This window comes from Bos indicus x Bos taurus, chromosome 19 (assembly GCF_003369695.1).
Source record: "Bos indicus x Bos taurus breed Angus x Brahman F1 hybrid chromosome 19, Bos_hybrid_MaternalHap_v2.0, whole genome shotgun sequence".
Lineage (NCBI taxonomy): Eukaryota > Metazoa > Chordata > Mammalia > Artiodactyla > Bovidae > Bos > Bos indicus x Bos taurus.
In genome coordinates, this window is record NC_040094.1 from 43,934,770 (window position 1) to 43,954,694 (window position 19,925).

Consider the following 19,925-nt stretch of genomic DNA (forward strand, 5'->3'; position numbering starts at 1 on the left):
ATAGGCCGTGCTTTCCGATTGGCTGAGGGCCCGCGGCCGTTGGGGCGGGAAAAGGCTGTGGAAGGCTCGAGGCTGTGTTAGGAATTGGGTTTTCCTCAGATTTGAGGCGAGGACGGGGGCAGGGAAGGCGACGAAGAATCCAAGGGGTGGCAGAAGACTGAAGAGAAGTTAAAGGGATCGGTTTATGAGCCGTCCGGGTGCCCAAATAGGGTTCTGAAGATGGACCGACCTGAAAGGCCAAGATTATCCTCTTTCAGTGACTTTCGGTTTGGAGCTGTTGCCACAGAGACCATTGAAGACACTCTGCTCCACTTGGCCCAGCAGAATGAGCAAGCCGTGCAGGAGGCTGCGGGCCGGATGGGCAGCTTCAGGCAGACCCGGATCGTGGGTGGGGATGCAGGCCGGGGGGCTGGTCTTATGGGAGACCCGGGCACTTGTCTTTGAGGCACCCATCTTGAGATTCATTATGCGTTATTCCTTAAAGTTTCGTTAGTACCTACTATATGCCAGGCGTGGGGGTACAGTGATGAGCCAGACTCACCAGCCCCCCCACCCTTGATTTAACATGTATAGACTACTTACTCTCCTTGCCTCCTGGGATAGAAAGATGAAAAAGAGGTCTAGTCCCAACTTTTAAATCATGTATATAATCTTTGGAGACTATTAGGACAAATCTGCAAATGACTAGGTACAAGTATGGTTAGATAAGTGTCATACCACATAAAACAAGCTTTTATGGAGACTGAGAGGAAAGATGGAGTGAGGTGGGAGTAGGATGAATTAAGGAGTCCTCCAAGCATCATGGTATTTAAGGTAGACCCTGAAGGATGACATTTTGGTTGGTGAAGGTGATGTTTCTTTCTTTTTTCCGGCTGTGCTGGGCAGCTTGTGGGAGTTCCCCAACCAGGGATTGACCCCAGGCCTCAATAGTGGAAGCGCCAAATCCTAACCACTAACTAGACCATGGCAACTCCTAGGACCATGTTTCTACTAAAACGGAATAACATGAGTCAAACAATGAAATAGGGACACTTTGAGTGAATGTGGGTACCATGTCATCCAGGTTGGCCAGAGCATGTGGAAGAGTAGTTGAAATTCAGACCAGAAAGGTGGTTTGGAGACATTCCACAGGGAATTTTGAATGCCAAAGTGAGGAGTTTATATGCGACATAATAGGAAAACAAGAAGGCATTAAAGGTTCCCCCACCCCACCCCACCCCCCGCATATGGGAGTTCTGTAACTGTAACCTTTGCCTTAGAAAGAATTATTTTGGCTGTGATGTAAAGGATGGATCAGAGTAGAGAGAGGTAGGGGGTAGGTTGTCCAGTGGAGTCTTTGTCAGTTGTTATTTTTTAGGTAATAAGACAGAAGAAATGACAAGACAGGATAGATTAAAAACATTTCAGAGGTAAAATCTAGGGCTCTGCAATGGATGAATTTAAGAAATGAAAAAGGGGAAGATGACTATGTCAAAGGGTTGAGCCTAGACATACGGTGGTGCCATTAAGAGAAACACACAGAAAAAGAAAAAACAAAAAGGAAACGTGACTTGTCTGGGAAATAAAATAGTTTTGGTTTGAGATCTACTGAGTTTCAGATGCTTGTGGAACATCTGGAAGAAGGTTTCTGGCAGGTTGTTTAAAAATTTAAATTGGAAGAGAGGTCAAGTAAAGATAAGGGTTTGGGAGTTATCTCCATTAGTGATACTGCTGAAACTGGCAGAGGATGAGCTCTTAGAAGCGGAATCTAGTACAGTTTCTTGGGAGACATTTTGTGTTCAGGAAAGTGGAGAGGGAAGAAGAGTCATGAAGAAAATAAATGGAATGGTTGGGGAGATAGGAACAGAACCAAGAGACCCTTGGAAGCAAGAGGAAAGTTTCATGAAGGATGATGGTCAGCAGTTTCAGATGCTTCAGAGATGTGAACAACAGGGATGAGGATTGCAAAAGGACCATGATATTTAACAGTTTGGATGTATTTTCTGACCCCTGAGACAATCATTTCAGCAAATTGTAAAAAGTAGAAGCCAAATTGCAGAATATGAGGGACTGAGTGATTAAGTGGTAGCAGCAGGTATAAGCTAGGCTTGCGAGAGTTTTCACAGTGATAGAGGCTACAGAGATAGAGCCCTAGTTTAAGAGATTGGAAGGGGAGGGTCTTTTAGTTAATAGATTTGAGTATGTTTGTATAATAAGTACAGGAGATGGAGCCAGCAGCAGGAGAGAGGTATAACCCTCATCCATTCCACCGAACCCACACTGTTTTCTTGGCAAGTTAAAATGGAAAATATTAACAGAAACAATTGCCCAGATATTAATAGTTAATAATTCAAATAAAAAATAAAACAACTATAAACACACCCCTCCCCATGAAAATAAAGAAATGAAATCTAGGCTCCAGCAAATAAAATGACTGGCTAATGACACAATTAGGAGTTCTAGGATACTTCGCTTAATTGCTTAAACTAATTATCCTCTTCGTTGGACACTGTTAGCAGAGCTTTAGCCTCTGTCATGATGAAGTTTTGTACATATATCTATGTGTAACCTGTGTCAAGTCAATTGTTAAACTTTTATGCTAAATTTTATAATTTTTTTCCTTTAAGTTAGATTTTCTCTGAAGATATATGGAAATTTGACTATTTGTAATTCTTTGTTGATTAATGCTCACAGTTCCTAGTTCTGCAGACCTTTAAGAGCTAACATTTATCCTTGTTTCCACCCTCTAATGATATTGCTAACTAAATAGAATTCTATCTGGGGCTGTTCTTTCAAAGAGAAACACAGGCAGCCTAAAATCTTGCCAAGGTATCTTACCCTTCCCACCTTCCCAATGACTTGCCCCCACCCAAGCTGGACCTTGTTCCCTGATTTAGGGGATGATTCTTCCAAACAAGCCACTTCACAGTAACAAACTTGCTCCTGGAGGAGGCTCAGCCACCAAAGATTTACCCAACAAACTGGTGGTGGAGAGGTGGTGTCCAGCTGTAAGGTGAATTGTGTTTGTAAAGCAATGGGAGTTCTCCAGAGGGTGGTTACTAAACAAACAGTGTTATAAAGAATATCGAAGCTCCAGGAGGGACCTTTTTGTTCCTGTCAACATTCCACTGAAAACAGAATATAGGAGTTAGGGTTTTTATCCATCCAAGAATCTCTCTTGAAGCCGGAGGTTCCCAGCATGGTGTAAAGGCCAAGTAGACCAGCTGGTTTGTTTGTGTGTAGCTGGCCAAGCCTTTCATCAGTTGAGACCCACAGGAAGGCTCAAGGGGCCCTGAGGGGGCTTAGTAAGCCTTTGTTTTTGCACTCAGTCAGCCTCCTTTTCATGCTTCTCATCTGTCTATTGGCAGCAAAGGGAACCAGGCTCCGCTTGGATTGTTTCAGTCTCATCTTTCACACTTCCTGACCCTCTTCCCCGAGCCCCATCATGGCCTTCATACAAGGCCAAGGGTTCCCAGAGTCGTTTTGGTTGCACCTTGTGAATCAGGCTCTTCTTTACTGTTTTGGCAGAGTTTGTTTTTCTCCTGTCTGAACAATGGTGTCTGGAGAAATCCGTGAGCTACCAGGCTGTAGAAATCCTTGAAAGGTAAAGCCCTGAGCATAAGGCTTTTGTGAGAGTAACTCACAGGATGGCTAATGTACCCATATCTTAAAAAAAATACTAGTTGCTTCTTACTGTGAGGCCAGGTTTGTACCCTCTTTTACTTGCAAATGTAATTTTTTTTTAAAGTTTTGTATTTTTAAAAACATTTATTTTTGGCTATTCTGGAACTTTGTTGCTTTGTGCAGACTTTTTGTAGTTGCGGCAAGCTGGGGCTACTCTTCATTCTGGTGCAAGGACTTCTCATTGAGGTGGCTTCTCTTGTTGTAGGGCACAGAATCTAGGCCCATGGGCTTCGGTAGTTGCAGCTCATGGGCTAAGTTGCTTCATGGCATGTAGAATCTTCCTGGATCAGGGATCGAACCTACATTCCCTGCATTGGCAGGCGGATTCTTATCCACTGTGCCACCAGGGAAGTTCACAAATGTAAATTTTTTTAGCCAGCAATTGGATATTAGGATAAGATGTAGCATAGTTTGAAGCACAAACTCCATTTAGTCTCAGTGTGTGTGGATTGATTTCTCTCCTTTTTCCCTTCTTTACAGGTTTATGGTTAAGCAGGCAGAGAACATCTGCAGGCAAGCTACAATTCAGCTGAGAGGGAAGACAGAGCCTCAGAATTGGAGGGCTCTGAAAGAGCAGCTTTTCAACAAGTTTATCCTGCGTCTTGTGTCATGTGTTCAGCTGGCGAGCAAACTTTCCTTCCACTACAAAGTAAGGAGCTAGGGTGGCTCATGGGCACCTAAGTGTTAGAGAGAAACCAGCTCATCCAAAGGTGGCTTTGAGAAACCCACTCCTAGGTCTAGGTGATACTACTCATGCGGAAATTCCAGAGTATAATCATGCTTCCTAAGCAGACCTCCTACACACACACACACGGTCACACAGACCTCCTACACACACACACAGTCACACAGACCTCCTACACACACACACAGAGTCACACAGGCTTCCTACACACACACACACACACAGTCACACAGACCTCCTACACACACACACAGAGTCACACAGGCTTCCTACACACACACACATACACACAGTCACACAGACCTCCTACACACACACAGTCACACAGACCTCCTACACACACACACACACACACACACACACACAGTCACACTGCGATTATTAACCTGAAGTTCTGTTCCCAAAGTATAATTGCTGGACAGATGCCATCATTCATACAGGTCACCTTTCCTCCCCTTGGACTCAAGGACAGTTTACATAAGGTGCCTGAATTGCTAACCTACCTAGTAGTATTAAAGGCAAAAAAACTACTGCATTTATAAAGGACAAAATGTTTCCATATCACTATGTGATGCTTGTATAATAAAGTATCATTTATTCAACAAATATTTATTGTCTTCTATGGTGCCATAGCTACAAGAGTAAAAATATTGTCTATGCTCTCAAGGAATTTATTATCTAATGGGAGAAGACAAACAAATGTGGGAAAGTATTCTGATTAGTGTGAATACAGAGGGCTGTGAATGTACCTAATCAGCCTTGTAGAGACAAGGAAGTGTATTTAGAGAAAATTACTCTTTTTTTAAACAAACAGCAGAACATTTATTCAGTATATTCCACCTGTTGTTAAGCACTATCTCCACTCCCATCTAGAGGTGTTTCTCAGTTCTGCCTCTCTTTGAGATTAATTAAAAAATTTTAATAATAATTATTTCCTGCTATTAACTTACAGTAATGCATTACTCTTTTAATTGTTATCCAGGAATGTTTCACTGCCTGTATGCTCTAGTTTAAGTTGAATACAAATGGTGAGGGCAGACATCTTTGCTTTTTCACAATCTTAGGGAGAAAGCATTCAATTTCTCACCATTACAAATGATGTTAGCTGTAAGATTTTTGGTATATCACTTTAACCAATAAAGTGACTTCTTGAAGGGGAGGGCTGGGGAATGGATGGATCCTAAGGGGAGAGGAGAAATAGGTAAGGAGAGCAGTTAAGGGAGGTGTGTGCGGGGTGGGGGGTTGGAGGGCAGGGCAGAGGGAGATGCAGACATGGGAAACGTGTAGACACCTGGAGAGCCTGTGGGTTTGGGAATGCAAGTAATTCTGTGTAAGTGTAAAGTATAATGAAGAAGGCAATGGCACCCCACTCCAGTACTCTTGCCTGGAAAATCCCATGGATGGAGGAGCCTGGAAGGCTGCAGTCCATGGGGTTGCTGAGGGTCAGACACGACTGAGCGACTTCACTTTCACTTTTCACTTTCATGCATTAGAGAAGGAAATGGCAACCCACTCCAGTATTCTTGCCTGGAGAATCCCAGGGACGGGGGAGCCTGGTGGGCTGCTGTCTATGGGGTCGCACAGAGTTGGACACGACTGAAGTGACTTAGCAGTAGCAGCAGCAGTAGAGTATAAGGGGGAATTACCAAGAAGAAGCTGAGATAAAGGCAAGGACTGGATTGTGAAGGGCTTTGTTTACTATGCCAAGATGTATGACCTCTATTCTGACGACCTGCTCTCCCTTTCACTATCTTTTGGTTTTGTTTGCTCAGATAATCAGCAACGTTACAGTCCTGAATTTCCTCCGGACTCTAGGGTATCTTCACACTAAAGAAGAACTGCTGGAATCAGAGCTTGATGTTTTGAAGTCCCTGAACTTCCAAATCAATCTGCCTACTCCCCTGGCATATGTGGAGATGCTCCTGGAGGTTTTAGGTACTTAACTGTGTTGGGCATGTGAGTTGGAGTCTTCCATAAGAAGGCAGAACTTCCATAGAAGTTCCTAGGGGGACATCCCTGGTGGTCCAGTGGTTAAGACTCACGCCTCCACTGCAAGTGGCACAGGTTAGATCCCTGGTCAGGGAAGTAAGATCCTGCATGCCTCACGGGTGGCCAAAAAAAAAAAAAAAAAAGATAAAAAAAGGAATGTGTTAAAGGGTTTGGGGGCAGTGGACAGAACCTGCCAGTGAGGAACAGCAGTTTTCAGTAGTTTCCTCTAGTACTTGTCAGGGAAAGAAACACCAGTCTCCGCACCTGGATTCTATTTGGACTCATTAGCCACTCTCTTATTGTAAGATCAAAGAGTTGATTTTATAGAGGCATGAGATAAGAGGGGAACAAGCAAATAGGTTCCAATTATATATGTATCTCGTAGATGAAGTTTTCTCTACTTCTCCCTTTGTCCTTTAAAATCGACCTCCAGCTAGAGGTTTCTTATAGTAGAACTTAGCAACCAGGAAGCACACTAGCAGCTCTGAAGCTTTGTTTCGCGTGACAACTGTGATTACAATCAGACACACATAATGCTCTTTACCATGCGCATACTCCATCTAGGATACAATGGCTGTTTGGTCCCAGCCACACAGCTGCATGCAACCTGCCTGATTCTACTTGACCTAGTCTATCTTCTGCATGAACCTGTATATGAAAGCCTGCTGAGGGCTTCAATTGAGAACTCCACACCCAGTCAGCTGCAAGGGTAAGGCAACTCCTTTACTGTAGGCTCCTTCCAGAAACAGGGAGTCAGTAACATATCACGAGAACCTGGGAAATGGAATTTACCTAGCAAGGCACCTAGGCCACAGATAACCTGCACGGGTTACCTTGTTCTAATCTACATCTAATATGTTGTTTGGATGGATGACTGAGTCCAATCAGCAAAACCCTAGAGGCTTTTACTTTTAAATTTAAATGACTTCAAGTAATTAACATACTTTCATTCCTAATTCTTCTTTTATAGCTGCTTATAATTTCAGATTACTGAACTGCTTTTATAGTCACCTAGGAAAAAAAGCCAGTCACAGGGTTGCAACTTGGACAAAGTGTTTGATTACTGTAAAGTCAGGCTGGTAAAAAGCCTCACAGTTACATTTGGTAGGGAGACAGATGGAACAACAAAAGGTCCATAAACCATTCAGCCAGAAGGCTCATGTTTTCATCTCAGTTGAGTTGGGGGAAGTTGGAAGAGGGAATCAATTAGATATTACTTGACCATTTCTTTGCATGTATAAAATTTCCCATGATCAACATAAACAACTCAGAGTTGAAGTCCTGTAGCCCTAGGATTTGGAAGATCGAGTGTCACTCTAGCTCCAAAATTAATGTGGTTTTAATCACTCAGGGAAAAGTTTGTTTCAGTGAAGGAAGACTTCATGCTGTTGGCAGTAGGAATCATTGCAGCAAGTGCTTTCATCCAAAACCATGAGTGCTGGAGCCAGGTATGCATCACTGAGCAGGACCAGCATGGTCAGAATTCATTTAATAGAAAGCATTCTCCCATTAGTTAAGGGAAAACAGACAAGCTATAAAAGGTAACTGCCAAGACCTAGGATTAGGATGAATAAGCAGGACTTGGGAGAGAAAACTAGGATAGGACTGAAAAATGTTCTCCACTTTCCCCCTTGTGAAATTGGAAATGAAGGCTCAATTTCAGCTTGTTCGCTTCCCATTATGATAATCCACTACCATGTTAAAGCCCATTAAGTGTATCCTCCCAAACAGAAAATGTCAAGACTCAAATATCCCTCTCATATTTCACAAAACTTTTCTCAGCAGAGGGAAATGTCTAGCAGAAACTTTCCATGCTAACACTATCAGGGCAAAGGTATCCTAGCTTAACATGGCCACTGGCAAACACTGGGATCTGGATTCTCTGTGTAAGTTCAGAGAAATGAAAAAACTTACATTTGGCTTGAGAGAAAAGCCCCAGCAATGTGTCTATTTATGCACTAACATGTGTTTATGTAGTAATAAGAAATCTGTCTCTATTTCTGAAGGTCATGGGGCATTTGCAGAGCATCACTGGCATTGCCTTGGAGAGCATTGCTGAGTTCTCTTATGCAATCCTAACTCACAGCGTGGGAGCCAGCACTCCAGGTCAACAGCAGCCTGTTCCTCCCCACCTGGTGGCCCGACCTCCAAGGTCTGCGCTTCCTTCAACACATGAGGCAGGCGGAATCTGCCAAATATAAACAGCCTTCTGTCACTGCACCCATCCCTCCCTTTGTTTACTTTCATACTCAGGGTACAAAAGTTCCAAGCATCTTCTGAGTTGTCTTTTGTAATCCAACTTCACGCTTATTTTTCTGCATCAGAGAAAGAATTAAGATGAATAACCATGTCCCTTTTGTCATATCACACTGAAAATGTCAAAGAGCTGGGAGAAGACAGAGGATCAGTGAAATTAGTTTATTTTTGTTTAACAAGATATTTATTCTTTTTATTTTATTCATTTTATTAAGACAGAACCTCAGACATGGAAATTAGTATTAACCAGGGACTCAAATACTGAGACCATATGGGTGACCCTGACTGAACATCAAGGATGTTGACTTTATTTCCCCTTAAAATTAGTTTAACATCTCTGTTCTGTTACAGAGAGCTACACAAATAGGGCCTTCTCTACAGCTGTCTATTTTTCCATTAGTCTTTTTAAAAACTAACACCTACCTCTACACATATTTCAACAGACTTTCCACATACCTGCACTTGAACTCAATTCTCCCAGAATACAAAGTACTCTATTTTAGTTAAAGAAAAACCCAACAGTGCACCTCTGGGCAGTTATCAGACTGCAGTTGATCTTTTATTACAAATAATTAAATCTCTCCACCAAAGTCTCAAACAGTATCAAACACCATTTCATATCTCTTAACACAGAGTAGAGCAGGCATTCAGTACTAGAACCAAGTAAGAAGTGTTAAATTTCAAGCTTCTGATCACATCACATGGTGACCAAAGCTTGTGTCATTTTCTCATGTTATCCAACTGTGCATCTCACACTTCTTGTCCTCTCAGTGGAGAGACAAAAGTTTCTAGTTCATGTTCTAAGTGCAGGAAGTTGAGAGAGACAAACTCCAGTGAAAACACATCAATCTCAATTCAACTCAGTTAAAAAAAAAAAAAGCAAACTTAAATTATTTGTTTTGAGGGGACAAAGGGAAAGGAAGGCATGGGGTTAAGAGTCAAAACTGTGACAAAGACCAGATGCTATACATGGCATGTTGTAGTTCTGGAAACTATCTGTTATATGATATTTTAAAATAAAGTGGCTTTTGTGGATTTTTTTTCTTTTTTGGTATTGTAAACATATGCTGTTTAATAGTACCCGAATTTAACACTTTCTTTTTCTGCAAACAAAACAAAATTGAAAGCCTTTAAGGCAAACGAACTAAGGAAAAAAGAAAGTCATTTGTTATAAAACTGTGAGGATACCCAAGCAAGACCCCACTTAAGATTCGTCAGCATGAACTTGAGAGCTTTTGTCCACTGTTCCTCCGAGTTAAACTGAGTTTTGATGGAATAGGAACCACCACTGCCTCCTGTGTCTTCAATTTTGCCTTTCTCCACATCCATCCTGCAGGTGAACACAGCAGAACTCATTAGTAACTGAGATCCAAGTTAAGTCAGTTCAGGCAAATAGGCAGGGACTTGATCAAGGGACCATTCACGTCATTTTATCTATTAAAGAACTCTTGGCAAGCAACGGTAGTGTATTTTGGATTTGCTTGAAAGCCCAAAATCAAGAAGGCTGTCACAAGAGCCTCATTGTCATTGCAGAGTACAGGGACAGGACACACACCCAAATGGATGAGAAGCCTGGAGCAGAGGGTAAGTGAGGGTGACAGCACTCTGCACTGTTTTCCTAGGCATCCCTCCCTCGTGGGGAGGGAAGGGAGGCAGAAGAAAAGAAATGCTTTGTTTTGGGGTGATGGAAGCAGCTCAGCCTTACTCTCTTAAGTAAGGTGCCCATCTATCTCTGGGCTCCTGCAAAATTTGATCAAAGGAAGCATTCCTGTATCTTTCCAAGGGCATAAGGGAAAACCTCCCTGAAATTGGAGAGCAGGCTTGAGCTTTGCACCAAGAAAATCCCCTACACCATTGAAGTCAGCATTTTTTCCAGGGATCAGGTGGTCACACTGTCTTGCTTACAGTGTTGGATCCATCCTGCCCATCAGCGTCATGGGATTTTACTCCGTTTTCAGCTTTCCCACCATGTGTACTGGTTTTGCTTCCATTCTTACTGTCCCTTCCATTCTGCTCACTTTGGTCCTACTTTAGATTCATTCAGCACTGGGGAATACTGACCTGTAAGGAAGGCAAAAACGTGTCTCGCCTTTCTCAACTTCTTCTTTGAACTGCTGCACACAGTCCAGGAAAGCCACCATTGCATGGTCAAACTTGTTGTCCCAGAAAAACCGAAGCCCCCCTGAACAGTACAACGGCAGCTCCTGCCCGAGAAGAGAGAACTAGCTGTACATGTGGCCCAAACGCTGGCTTCAACAGGCTGCTCCCAATCCAATCCATCTCTCTAACAGGTTCTGTCTGGATTCCACTGGCAACAGTAACCTTGGGCAAATACCATGCACCCAGAACTGTTTCACCATCACCGAAATGTATTAAACATGTGCATGGTGATGCCTTTCTCATCCTGGCACACACCTTCTCCTTGGATCTGCCCACATCCCTTCTCAACAAACTGTAGAAGTATAATTTTCTCAACAGACCCCAAAGAGCTAATCCTGAACTGGACAAGCCACTGAACAAGACACTGGCTCATCATAAGATATCTCAGTCTAAGAATGAAATTATGCTATTATCAAAAGTAAACTATTTTGTTACGAGGTACAATAATTCTATACTATAGGTGAAAAATGGAACTTCCTAGAGTACCTTAGATTTGTCTGTCAGAGACTCCAGATATGAATGGTTTCCATAGGGAACAAGTCGATACCTAAAATGGAGATGCAGACAGAGATGAATACAGGACTCTACCTAAAGAGATTACTAGGGTGTTATAACCCAGTGATTTTTGGTCTTCAGCTACCCAAAGAAAGTGAAAGTATTAGTCACTCAGTTGTGTCCAACTCTTTGCGACTCCATGGACTGGGACCTACCAGGCTCCTCTGTCCATGGAATTCTCCAGGCAAGAATATTGGAGTGGGCTGCCACTTCCTTCTCTAGGAGATCTTCTCGACCCAAGGACTGAACTTGGGTCTCCTGCATTGCAGGCAGATTCTTTACTGTCTGAGCCACCATGGAAGCCCAAGCTACCCAAGGACCTCTTTTATTATTTCCACTTCTCTCTAACCTCCCCATGGGGCCTCCATGTTTAAAAAGTTTTGTTTGGGACTTCCCTGGTGGTCCAGTGGCTAAGACTCTATGCTCCCAATGCAGGGGGACCAGATTGGATCCCTGGTCAAGGAACTAAATCCCACAGGCTGCAATTAAGACCTGGTGCAGTTAAATAAATAAACAAACAAACACAAATAAGTATTTTAAAAAAGAGAAGGAAAAAAAAAACCTACATTTATTGTATAATTATCTGAGGGTCTTTTATGGATGAATGTATGTTCTGGTTTAGATTTAGAAACAGAAATCTGGAGATTTTTTAGGTTCTGGAGACAGGAAGTTGAGGACCACTGCTATAGTCATGCAGTTCATGGACTGCTCAATCAGTGGAAAAGGCCTGTGGTGAGGAGAAAACCAGAAGCACACAGTCTCCATAGACAGAATACTCCCTGCTTGCTGGGAGCAAGGGCTCTTGCGTAGTCAACAGAAGTAACAGGTAGGATACACAGATTATATCAAAGACACACCACACTCAAGAAAGGACCACCTTTTTTACCTCTGAAATTTCAGACCCATCTTATTGGCCAGGGCGTGGAGCAGCAACACTGTCTGGCCCCAAGCAGCATTAATCTCATTCCATTCCACAGGAACACTGGGCAGCCGACCCAGTCTGAAGTTATTGATTGTACCAAACTGTCCACTATGCCTACAGAAGAAGGGCAGGGGAAAATACAGAGAGAACTTAAAACTTGGCGAATTCTGATATTTCCTGTTCTCACCTAAAACCTGGCATAAATCTCTCTCTTTATCTTCATATTCACATATCCAAGCCCTACCTGGTACTTTAAATACATGCCTAAAGCGTGAGTCATCATCTTTCTCCCTGCTGCTCAGACATCAAAGTAGAAACCTGGGGGTCATCCCTGAATGCTCTCTCTCAGCTCCCTTTTCCCCAAAACCACCAAGCTCTGCTGGTTCTACCTCCTAAACCTCTTGAATCTGTCCACTTCTCTTCAGACTCAACACCATGGCTCTCTTTGTGTTTAGAATCCCCCGGACAAATTTCCTAACCAACAGCCTTGCCCTCTCCCCCAAGTCATTTCTCACATTGCAGGTAAAGCCATCATTTACAAATACAGCTGTACTGTGTCACTTTCCTGCCCAAAGCGCTTCAGTGGCTCCCACTGCCTTTCGGATAAAGTCCAAATCCCTTAACGAGGCTTCTAAGATCCTTAAGGAATTGGTAGTGCTCCAGTTTCACACCCTGTCCTTCTCTGCTTTATACTCCATCTCCAGTCACAATAAGCTCCTTTCAGTCCAGAAGGTTCAGTGGGAGATTATCACTTCCACTTTCCTCTGCCTCTTTACACAGGATGTTCTCTCTGCCGAGAACAACCCTCCTCCTCTGCAGACTTAGACTCCACGTCTCAGCTTAAACATCCACTTCCTCTGGGGGAAACGTTCATGCAGCCTCCTCAAATCAGGTGAAGTGCCCTTATGTGTTCCCACAGCACCCTGGGTTCACCAGGACCACACTGAGGTGCAAGTGCCTGTTACCCAGCCATCTCCCCCTCCCCCACAAGACTGTAGCAACCAGGAGGCAGAATGAATATTGCTTGCTGCTGCCCACCCAGTGCTGAGCAGTGTCGACCACATAGAAGATGCTCAACAGATACCAGCTGAAATGGATAAAATGTCAAATAAATGAGTAAACAAATAACTCCGGGAGAGGGGGATGAGAAATCAGCACCAGGCAGAGGCTCAGATTTTCCTGTGGCTGGAGGGCTCCGATCTTTCCCTCTCCTTGGAAGAATGGAAGTTACCAAGCTCTAGAATCTCAATCCCCTGACTGTGGCTATCCCAACTCAAGAAATGGAAGAAGCCTAGATGGGATGAAAATGACATGGACTTCTATTTCATGGGAGGTGGGCACCTTGGCTTAGTGGTCAACAGCTAACATTCAGATATTCAGTGCTTCCCAGATGCTCCTCACCCTCCAGCCCTTCTTACCAAATGTGGAAGGTTGCATTAAAGACGTTGGTTTTCTTCAGCTTGTCCAGCTGCATCTGGGCATAACGCATCTGGTTTTCTACACTCTTCAGCTCATCATCCAGTTCCAGCTGTTGTCTTTTAAATTCACTGTATTCCCTTTGATACCTGTGAATAGATAAGGTGGTCATTTAAAGGCTGTTAGTTTGGGGGCTAAAATTTCTCTCCCATCGCTCCTCTCAAAGACTTCTTCTAGTGATTATGGTCACTTCTAGTTGCAGCACCTTGTACATTTGGCATAGATCTCATACAAAGGAACATAGTTGCCCTAGATGTTTTGCCTGGGAGGGACAGAAATGTCCCAAATTCCAGCTGCTCATATGCAAAAAAGAGGAGGAGGACAGGATGCTTCCAAACCAGGACCAGATACTTCTTGGACTCCTGGTCTTTTCCAGAAACAAGGTGAATTAGTCAATGGTGGTTTCTTCCCTGAAATGGTCTGATTGTCTATCACTTCACTTCTACATGCCTATTGTCCTTTAAATGGTTAGTGTATATCATTTCTAATGGAACTTGTTACACTACCTCATGAAAAATTTAACTTTTTCTCAGTCCTCCACTCCCCCACCTTCAGTCTCCTCCACTAGACAGAGGGTTCTCTCAGGTCAAGAATACCAATGAAGGACTTCCCTGGAGGTCCAGTGGCTAAGACTCCGAGCTCCCAATGCAGAGGGCCTAGGTTCAATCCCTGGTCAGGGAACTAGATCCCACATACCGCAACAAAGATCAAGGATCTCATAAGCTGAAACTAAGACCTGGCGCAGCCAAATAAATTAATATTTTTAAAAAAGAGCACCAGTGATATTTTTGAGCTGGAAGAGAATAAATGTAGGCCAACACACTTATCCTTCCAGAGGAGGATGTGGGATTCAGTGCCTGACTCATCCAAATGTTCCCTATAGGACAGAGCTGTCACTAGAGGCCTGGTTCTCGGCTCTCCAAAAGCACTGGACAAAACCAATGCTTCTGTCACTTAATCATGCTGACTCTTCCTACATAAGCCTCCCAACCAACATCGAGAATCAGGGCCTGGAAATGCAGGGTCTAGAGCAGACATGCTGCTCAAAGTCGACTGCTGTTTACAAACCAGACACATTCGGCTGTGAGCCATTTCCCCTCCCAGAGCCTTGAGGTAGGAAGATGGAAGAACAGGGTGATCACTCACTGAGCTTCCTCCTGATCCAACCTCTCAGCCTCAGCCTGGACCTTCTCGAGATTTTCCGCCACTATCTTCCGGTTCTTTTCCACATCTTCCAGCTCTTGGATCAGCCTCTCCTCCTCTAATGCCAGCTCCTTTAGCTCTAACCCAAGCTGTTCACTGTCATCTTCATTCATTTGCTCTAAGATCTCCAAACAGCGTCTGCCAAGAACACAGGCAGGGAATGCTTACGGGAGGGAACCTGTTATTCCATTTCCCTGCATGAAGCACAGCTCTTGAGTAAGGGCTGTACAGCCCCAGAGCAATGAGCACCCCAAGACTCAGAGCCCTGTTCCTGGGACCAGGCTCTGGAGGCACTCACTTGTAGTTCTGACATTCATTTTCAGTGACGTTGAGCTGAGTGTCCAGCTGGTCTAGGAGAGTGTCTGTGCATTCCTCACACAGGGGGTGATCCACATCTGTCTGGCCTGACATGATGTCAAAAAGGTCCCCAGTGACCTGGAAGAAGAGAGTCAGGGTAGGGCCTGTCTCATGTCACCTGCCTGGAGACCCCCCTACCAGCCAGCCCACTGAAAGACACTGGCATGAGGCAGACTTGCCTTTAGTCTTCGGCTGAGGTTCTCCATGGTGCCGCCATCAGATGCCTCCCCAATCAGAGTGAAGCTGTTGGCACTTTCTGTGGACATCATCCTGCAGACAGCCCCCCGCCCATGGGCCACATGAGGGAGCAGAGAGGCCTCCTCCACCTATATGCAGTGCTGGTGGCAGAGACTCTCAAGCACCAGCTGAGGGGCCTCAAGGCGCATACCCACTCCTAGCCCGACTGACCTCCCAAGGATACCTCTCTCCCAAGGGAAGGCCATGCTGGTCTTCCACAGGGGCACTCAGCACGAAGGTTGGCCTGGATGGACTAAGGAGGGAGAGGGGGCATCAAAAACGGCTATGTGTGTGTCTATAGTAGAAAAGGAAGGAGAATCAGGAGAGACCATTTCTTACATGCATTAATAACTAAGAACCTGAACATATAACATTTGTTATCTTAAAACTTTTCAAGAGCTCATCTCTTCCATTAGTCAATCACACTCTCAACTTTTCTTAATTCTTCATCATGAGAGCTACTGTTCCTTCCCACTGTGTGAATGGCTACAGGAAAAAATCAATACTGGAAGGTGATGGGCCAGGTGTAAAGGACAGTGTCTTTTCTAGAAGAGTGAAAGGCTAGGTGATGATTCATCTCCATCACAATTCTGGGTTCAATTAAAATTCTACTGGCCTTTGGCAAGGAACAGGGGGCTGAGGAGTAGTAGGCACCTGGCTGGGGGGATGAATCTGCGAGAGACACCATCCTGGCGAGTTTCAATAAATGGCTCCTGGGAAGGAAATAAGAAGTCATCAGAATTCTAGCAGCTTTTGAGGTGGAGTCTATTTTCCCAATGGCCTCAGAACTATTTGGCTTTACCCATGATTGATAAACACAAGACTTGAGAAACAAGAGACTTAAGAAATGGGTGTTTTCTAGCCAATCCTTGGATACAGGCACTAAGAAAGGACCCCTGGTACAAATAAACCCCAAGTCCCATTTGGTTTTTTTGTGGGAAACAGTATTTCTTAACTATGTTATACTCTGTTATATTTGCATTTTCTCAACACTTACCAGTCAGGCTAGGGGAGAGAATGCCCTTCAGGGGCCCCCAACCTTTTTGGCACCAGGGACCAGTTTCATGGAAGACAATTTTTCCATAGACCAGGGCAGGGGGAGGGGTAGTTCAAGCGCATTATGTTTATTGCACACTTTATTTTTACTGTTTTTACATCAGTTCCACCTCAGATGATCAGGCATTAGATCCTGGAGGCTAGAGACTCCTGCCCTAAATCATGGCACAAGGGAAAAGCCAGAGCAGACTGCAATGAAGTCTGCCATGGCATAAAACAAAGTAGATTCTTTGTTTTCCATACTTTGATATAATTTGTATGTGACCAAAGTCTTATCTTTGACAATGAAAATCATCACTCAATACAGTTTAAAAAAAATGACATGTTCTCAAACACTGACAACCCTTTCTACCTAGTGTAATCACACAATTCTATCTCTAAACGTAGATACTTTTAAGACTAGAGAGGAGTGGATATTACTAATGAACTACAACAACAGGTATGAACCAGGTAAGACCTGGACACACAGGTCATCATCCCACCTCCCACCTAAAATAGTTTATAATTCCACTCCAAATAAAGCAGAGTCTCTCTTCACATTTTTGAATGGATGCCTCATTCAGCAACCCTGTGACTTCAGGTATACTTCTGTATCTTCAGTGATCTAAAGTGGCCTGATTATGCAGAATGTCTCTTGTTAACCAGAGATTCCACATATCTGGGGGCCCTAGGAGCACCAAGGACCCTGCAGAAACCCACTTTGCATTCCAGTGTTTTCATACCTCTCCTGAGTTAGCCTCTTCCTCCTGGGTCTCTCCTGGTTTCAGCTGGGCTGTGGCAAGTAATGGAGCTAAGAGCAAGGGAAACATTGAATCTTTTAGAAAGTCTTCTCAGAGCAGGAGCATGTGTGAAAGGATAAGAATCAAAACATCCTCCACCTTTTTCTCAGAGTAGAATTTACCAAAAAAAGGATCTGTTTTCTTCTTCTTACACTCATTAAATCAGATTAAGGAATTATTAAAGTTTTTTCAGTATAATGGTATGATTAGGTCTTTAAAGAGACATCTTACCTCTCAAAAATACTTAAATAAAATATTAATGGTGTTTATATGTTTGGGATATAATGGTGTAAATGTGTTTATATTATTGGTGTAAATATGTTTATATTATTTGCTTCAGAATCATTTGGGGCTGTAGGTGAAACATGGTTAAATGTGCCTGCATAATCGCTGAAGCTTGGTGATGAGTATACAGAGGTTCATTATAAACTTGGATGTTTTCCATAACAAAAGTTAACATCCTTTTCCCCCCAGAATAAGTGGGAGGGAACATGAAAGGAAGATGAAACTTCCTTTTCTGGAACTAAGATCCAGGAAGATGAAAGCTCTCTACATAGCAATGGAGATCTAAGTTACATGAGTGTATACATTTGTCAAAACATACAGCGAAGGGTAATTCACTGGCAGTCCAGTGGTTAGGACTCCACACTCTCACTGCCGAGGGCCTACGTTCAATCCCTGTTGGGGAACCAGGATCCTACATCCTACAAAGTGTGCATCATGGCCCCCCAAAAAGCTAAGATATGTAATATATAAATCTTGACAATTAGGGACTTCCCTGGGGATCCAGTAGTTAGGACTCTGAGTTTCCACTGCAGGGGGCAGAGATTCCATCCCTGGCTGGGGAACTAAGATCCCACATGCCATGGGGTACAGGCGGAAAAAAAAAAAAATCTTGACAATTAAAAATTGTCAATGTATGAAAATTTACCTTTAAAAAAAAGAGGTAAAGAGCAAAATACCTGAGTGGATATGGGAGGTGAATGTAGGCATAGAGGAAACAAGAATGGTTGAATGTAGCTAATTGTTGAAGCTGAATGATGGACACAAGGGAGTTTACTGTGCTATTCTCTTGATTGTATGTTTGAAATTTTCCATATTAAAAATTTCCCATATTAAACAGTTAATTCCCCTCAGAAAAGAGAAATCAGGTATTGATAATAATTGTTAATATTTGCTGAGTATTTTTCCCTGGCATATTCTTAAGTATTCATGGTCTGTGTCATATTTGATCTTTACAACTATCTTGAGGTTGTTTTACATTTTACAGATATAGGAAATAAAAAAATTGGGGCTTAGAAACTAAAAACTGGGTGAAGTAACTTGCAAAAAGTCATTCTGCCAGTAAATGACAGCCAGAAGTTAAATTCAAGCAGAGTGACTCTAGGTCCATGAGCTTATTTTAACTGTTTATTCAATCTTTTCCTTTTTCCTAGCTTCATCTCACTTCTTGGGGATTTGGGATTCTATTACTCTATTTTCCTCTACTTGCCTCTACTTATCAGCTATTGGCTTCTGGGTAAGTCATTTAACCTGACTGAGCTTCAATTCCTCATGGATGAAATGATAAATTTTTACTACTCCTACGCATAGGGGAGTAAAACTGAACTACTCCATAGAGGTTAAAAGTAATGCATGTAATGCACTCGGTATATGGCAAGTCCTCCACAATTGCCGTTTATTTTTGTATATACATAATCCTTTACTCTGAAACAGCAGGAGCAGAAAACTAAGGACCTTTCCTTGTTATAGAAAGCTCTCAGAAGCACATAGTGTCAGAACTCTTTTATGTTCTCGATAAGAAAACAAGGAACCAGAGAGATGAAGCAACTTCCGAGGCTCACAAGGCTTGTTTGTGGCAGGCTATGTATAGTCCTTAAGACCTTTATCTCCAAAGCTGCCCACTTTGAACGATCTTGATCACCCTCTTTCCAAGGGCCTCGCTGACCTGTGAGCTCCTGGATGGTGACACGGTCCAGAATCTTGAAGCTCGTGTCCAGTTTCAGAGGCTGGCTGCAGCGCTGACACACGAAGCTCACCTGCATGGTGCTGCTGGATGTCTTAGACCCCTCCATCCCTGCGGCGGTGGAAAGGAGACGACGTTAGGAAGAATAAGCGCCCTTGAACCCCGGGTTCGGAGCTACCGCCTGACTTGCTGTTGTGGTGAAGGGGTAAAAATCCCCGCCTGCACCTTTCCCTGTAGGAACGGTAGGATACCAGGCGGACCTGCTTCCGGGGCTGACCCGGCAAAGGCAGTTTACAGCCCAAAGTCAGGGAGGGTCTGCAATAGGGGCCGTCGGGGTTCCCATGTCCCCTTCGAAAGTAGCCGTTCAGCCCCCAACGCTTTTCACCTCGGGACCCGGAGCCCGCCACCCTGATCCGGTCTACCGCGGGGGTACCGCGGCTTCGGGTCTGTCTGCGAGCGGGACTTCCAAAACTGCCATCGCCCAGCCTTCAGCTACTTCCCGGTCCGCCGGGGGAGGACTTCCGCCGGGACCGGACTTGACGTCACGATGACTGCCGTGCCGCAGGGGTCAATCATGGTCCAACCCGCTTCCGCCTGGCTGCGACCTCTAGAGGCTGAGCT

At 43.8% G+C, this 19,925-nt stretch overlaps 2 protein-coding genes across 2 annotated transcripts; one reads left to right on the forward strand and one right to left on the reverse strand.

Annotated features, from left to right (window-relative positions):
- The first annotated feature begins 53 nt into the window (after positions 1–53).
- On the forward strand, positions 54–9,472 carry CNTD1 (cyclin N-terminal domain containing 1). Its single transcript, XM_027517337.1, has 7 exons — positions 54–388; positions 3,508–3,583; positions 4,144–4,312; positions 6,121–6,283; positions 6,902–7,046; positions 7,689–7,785; positions 8,344–9,472. Exons 1-7 carry the CDS (start codon positions 220–222, stop codon positions 8,536–8,538), a joined length of 1,014 nt encoding a protein of 337 aa, XP_027373138.1. The 5' UTR covers positions 54–219; the 3' UTR covers positions 8,539–9,472.
- Positions 8,741–19,837, reverse strand: BECN1 (beclin 1). Its single transcript, XM_027517335.1, has 12 exons — positions 19,690–19,837; positions 19,287–19,415; positions 17,282–17,349; positions 16,158–16,216; positions 15,446–15,536; positions 15,208–15,344; positions 14,853–15,047; positions 13,649–13,795; positions 12,195–12,344; positions 11,240–11,300; positions 10,655–10,797; positions 8,741–9,923 (listed from the first exon to the last, which is right to left on the reverse strand). The coding sequence occupies exons 2-12, from the start codon at positions 19,411–19,413 to the stop codon at positions 9,755–9,757; spliced, it is 1,347 nt and encodes a 448-aa protein (XP_027373136.1). The 5' UTR covers positions 19,414–19,415; positions 19,690–19,837; the 3' UTR covers positions 8,741–9,754.
- Between the last annotated feature and the right edge of the window lie 88 nt (positions 19,838–19,925).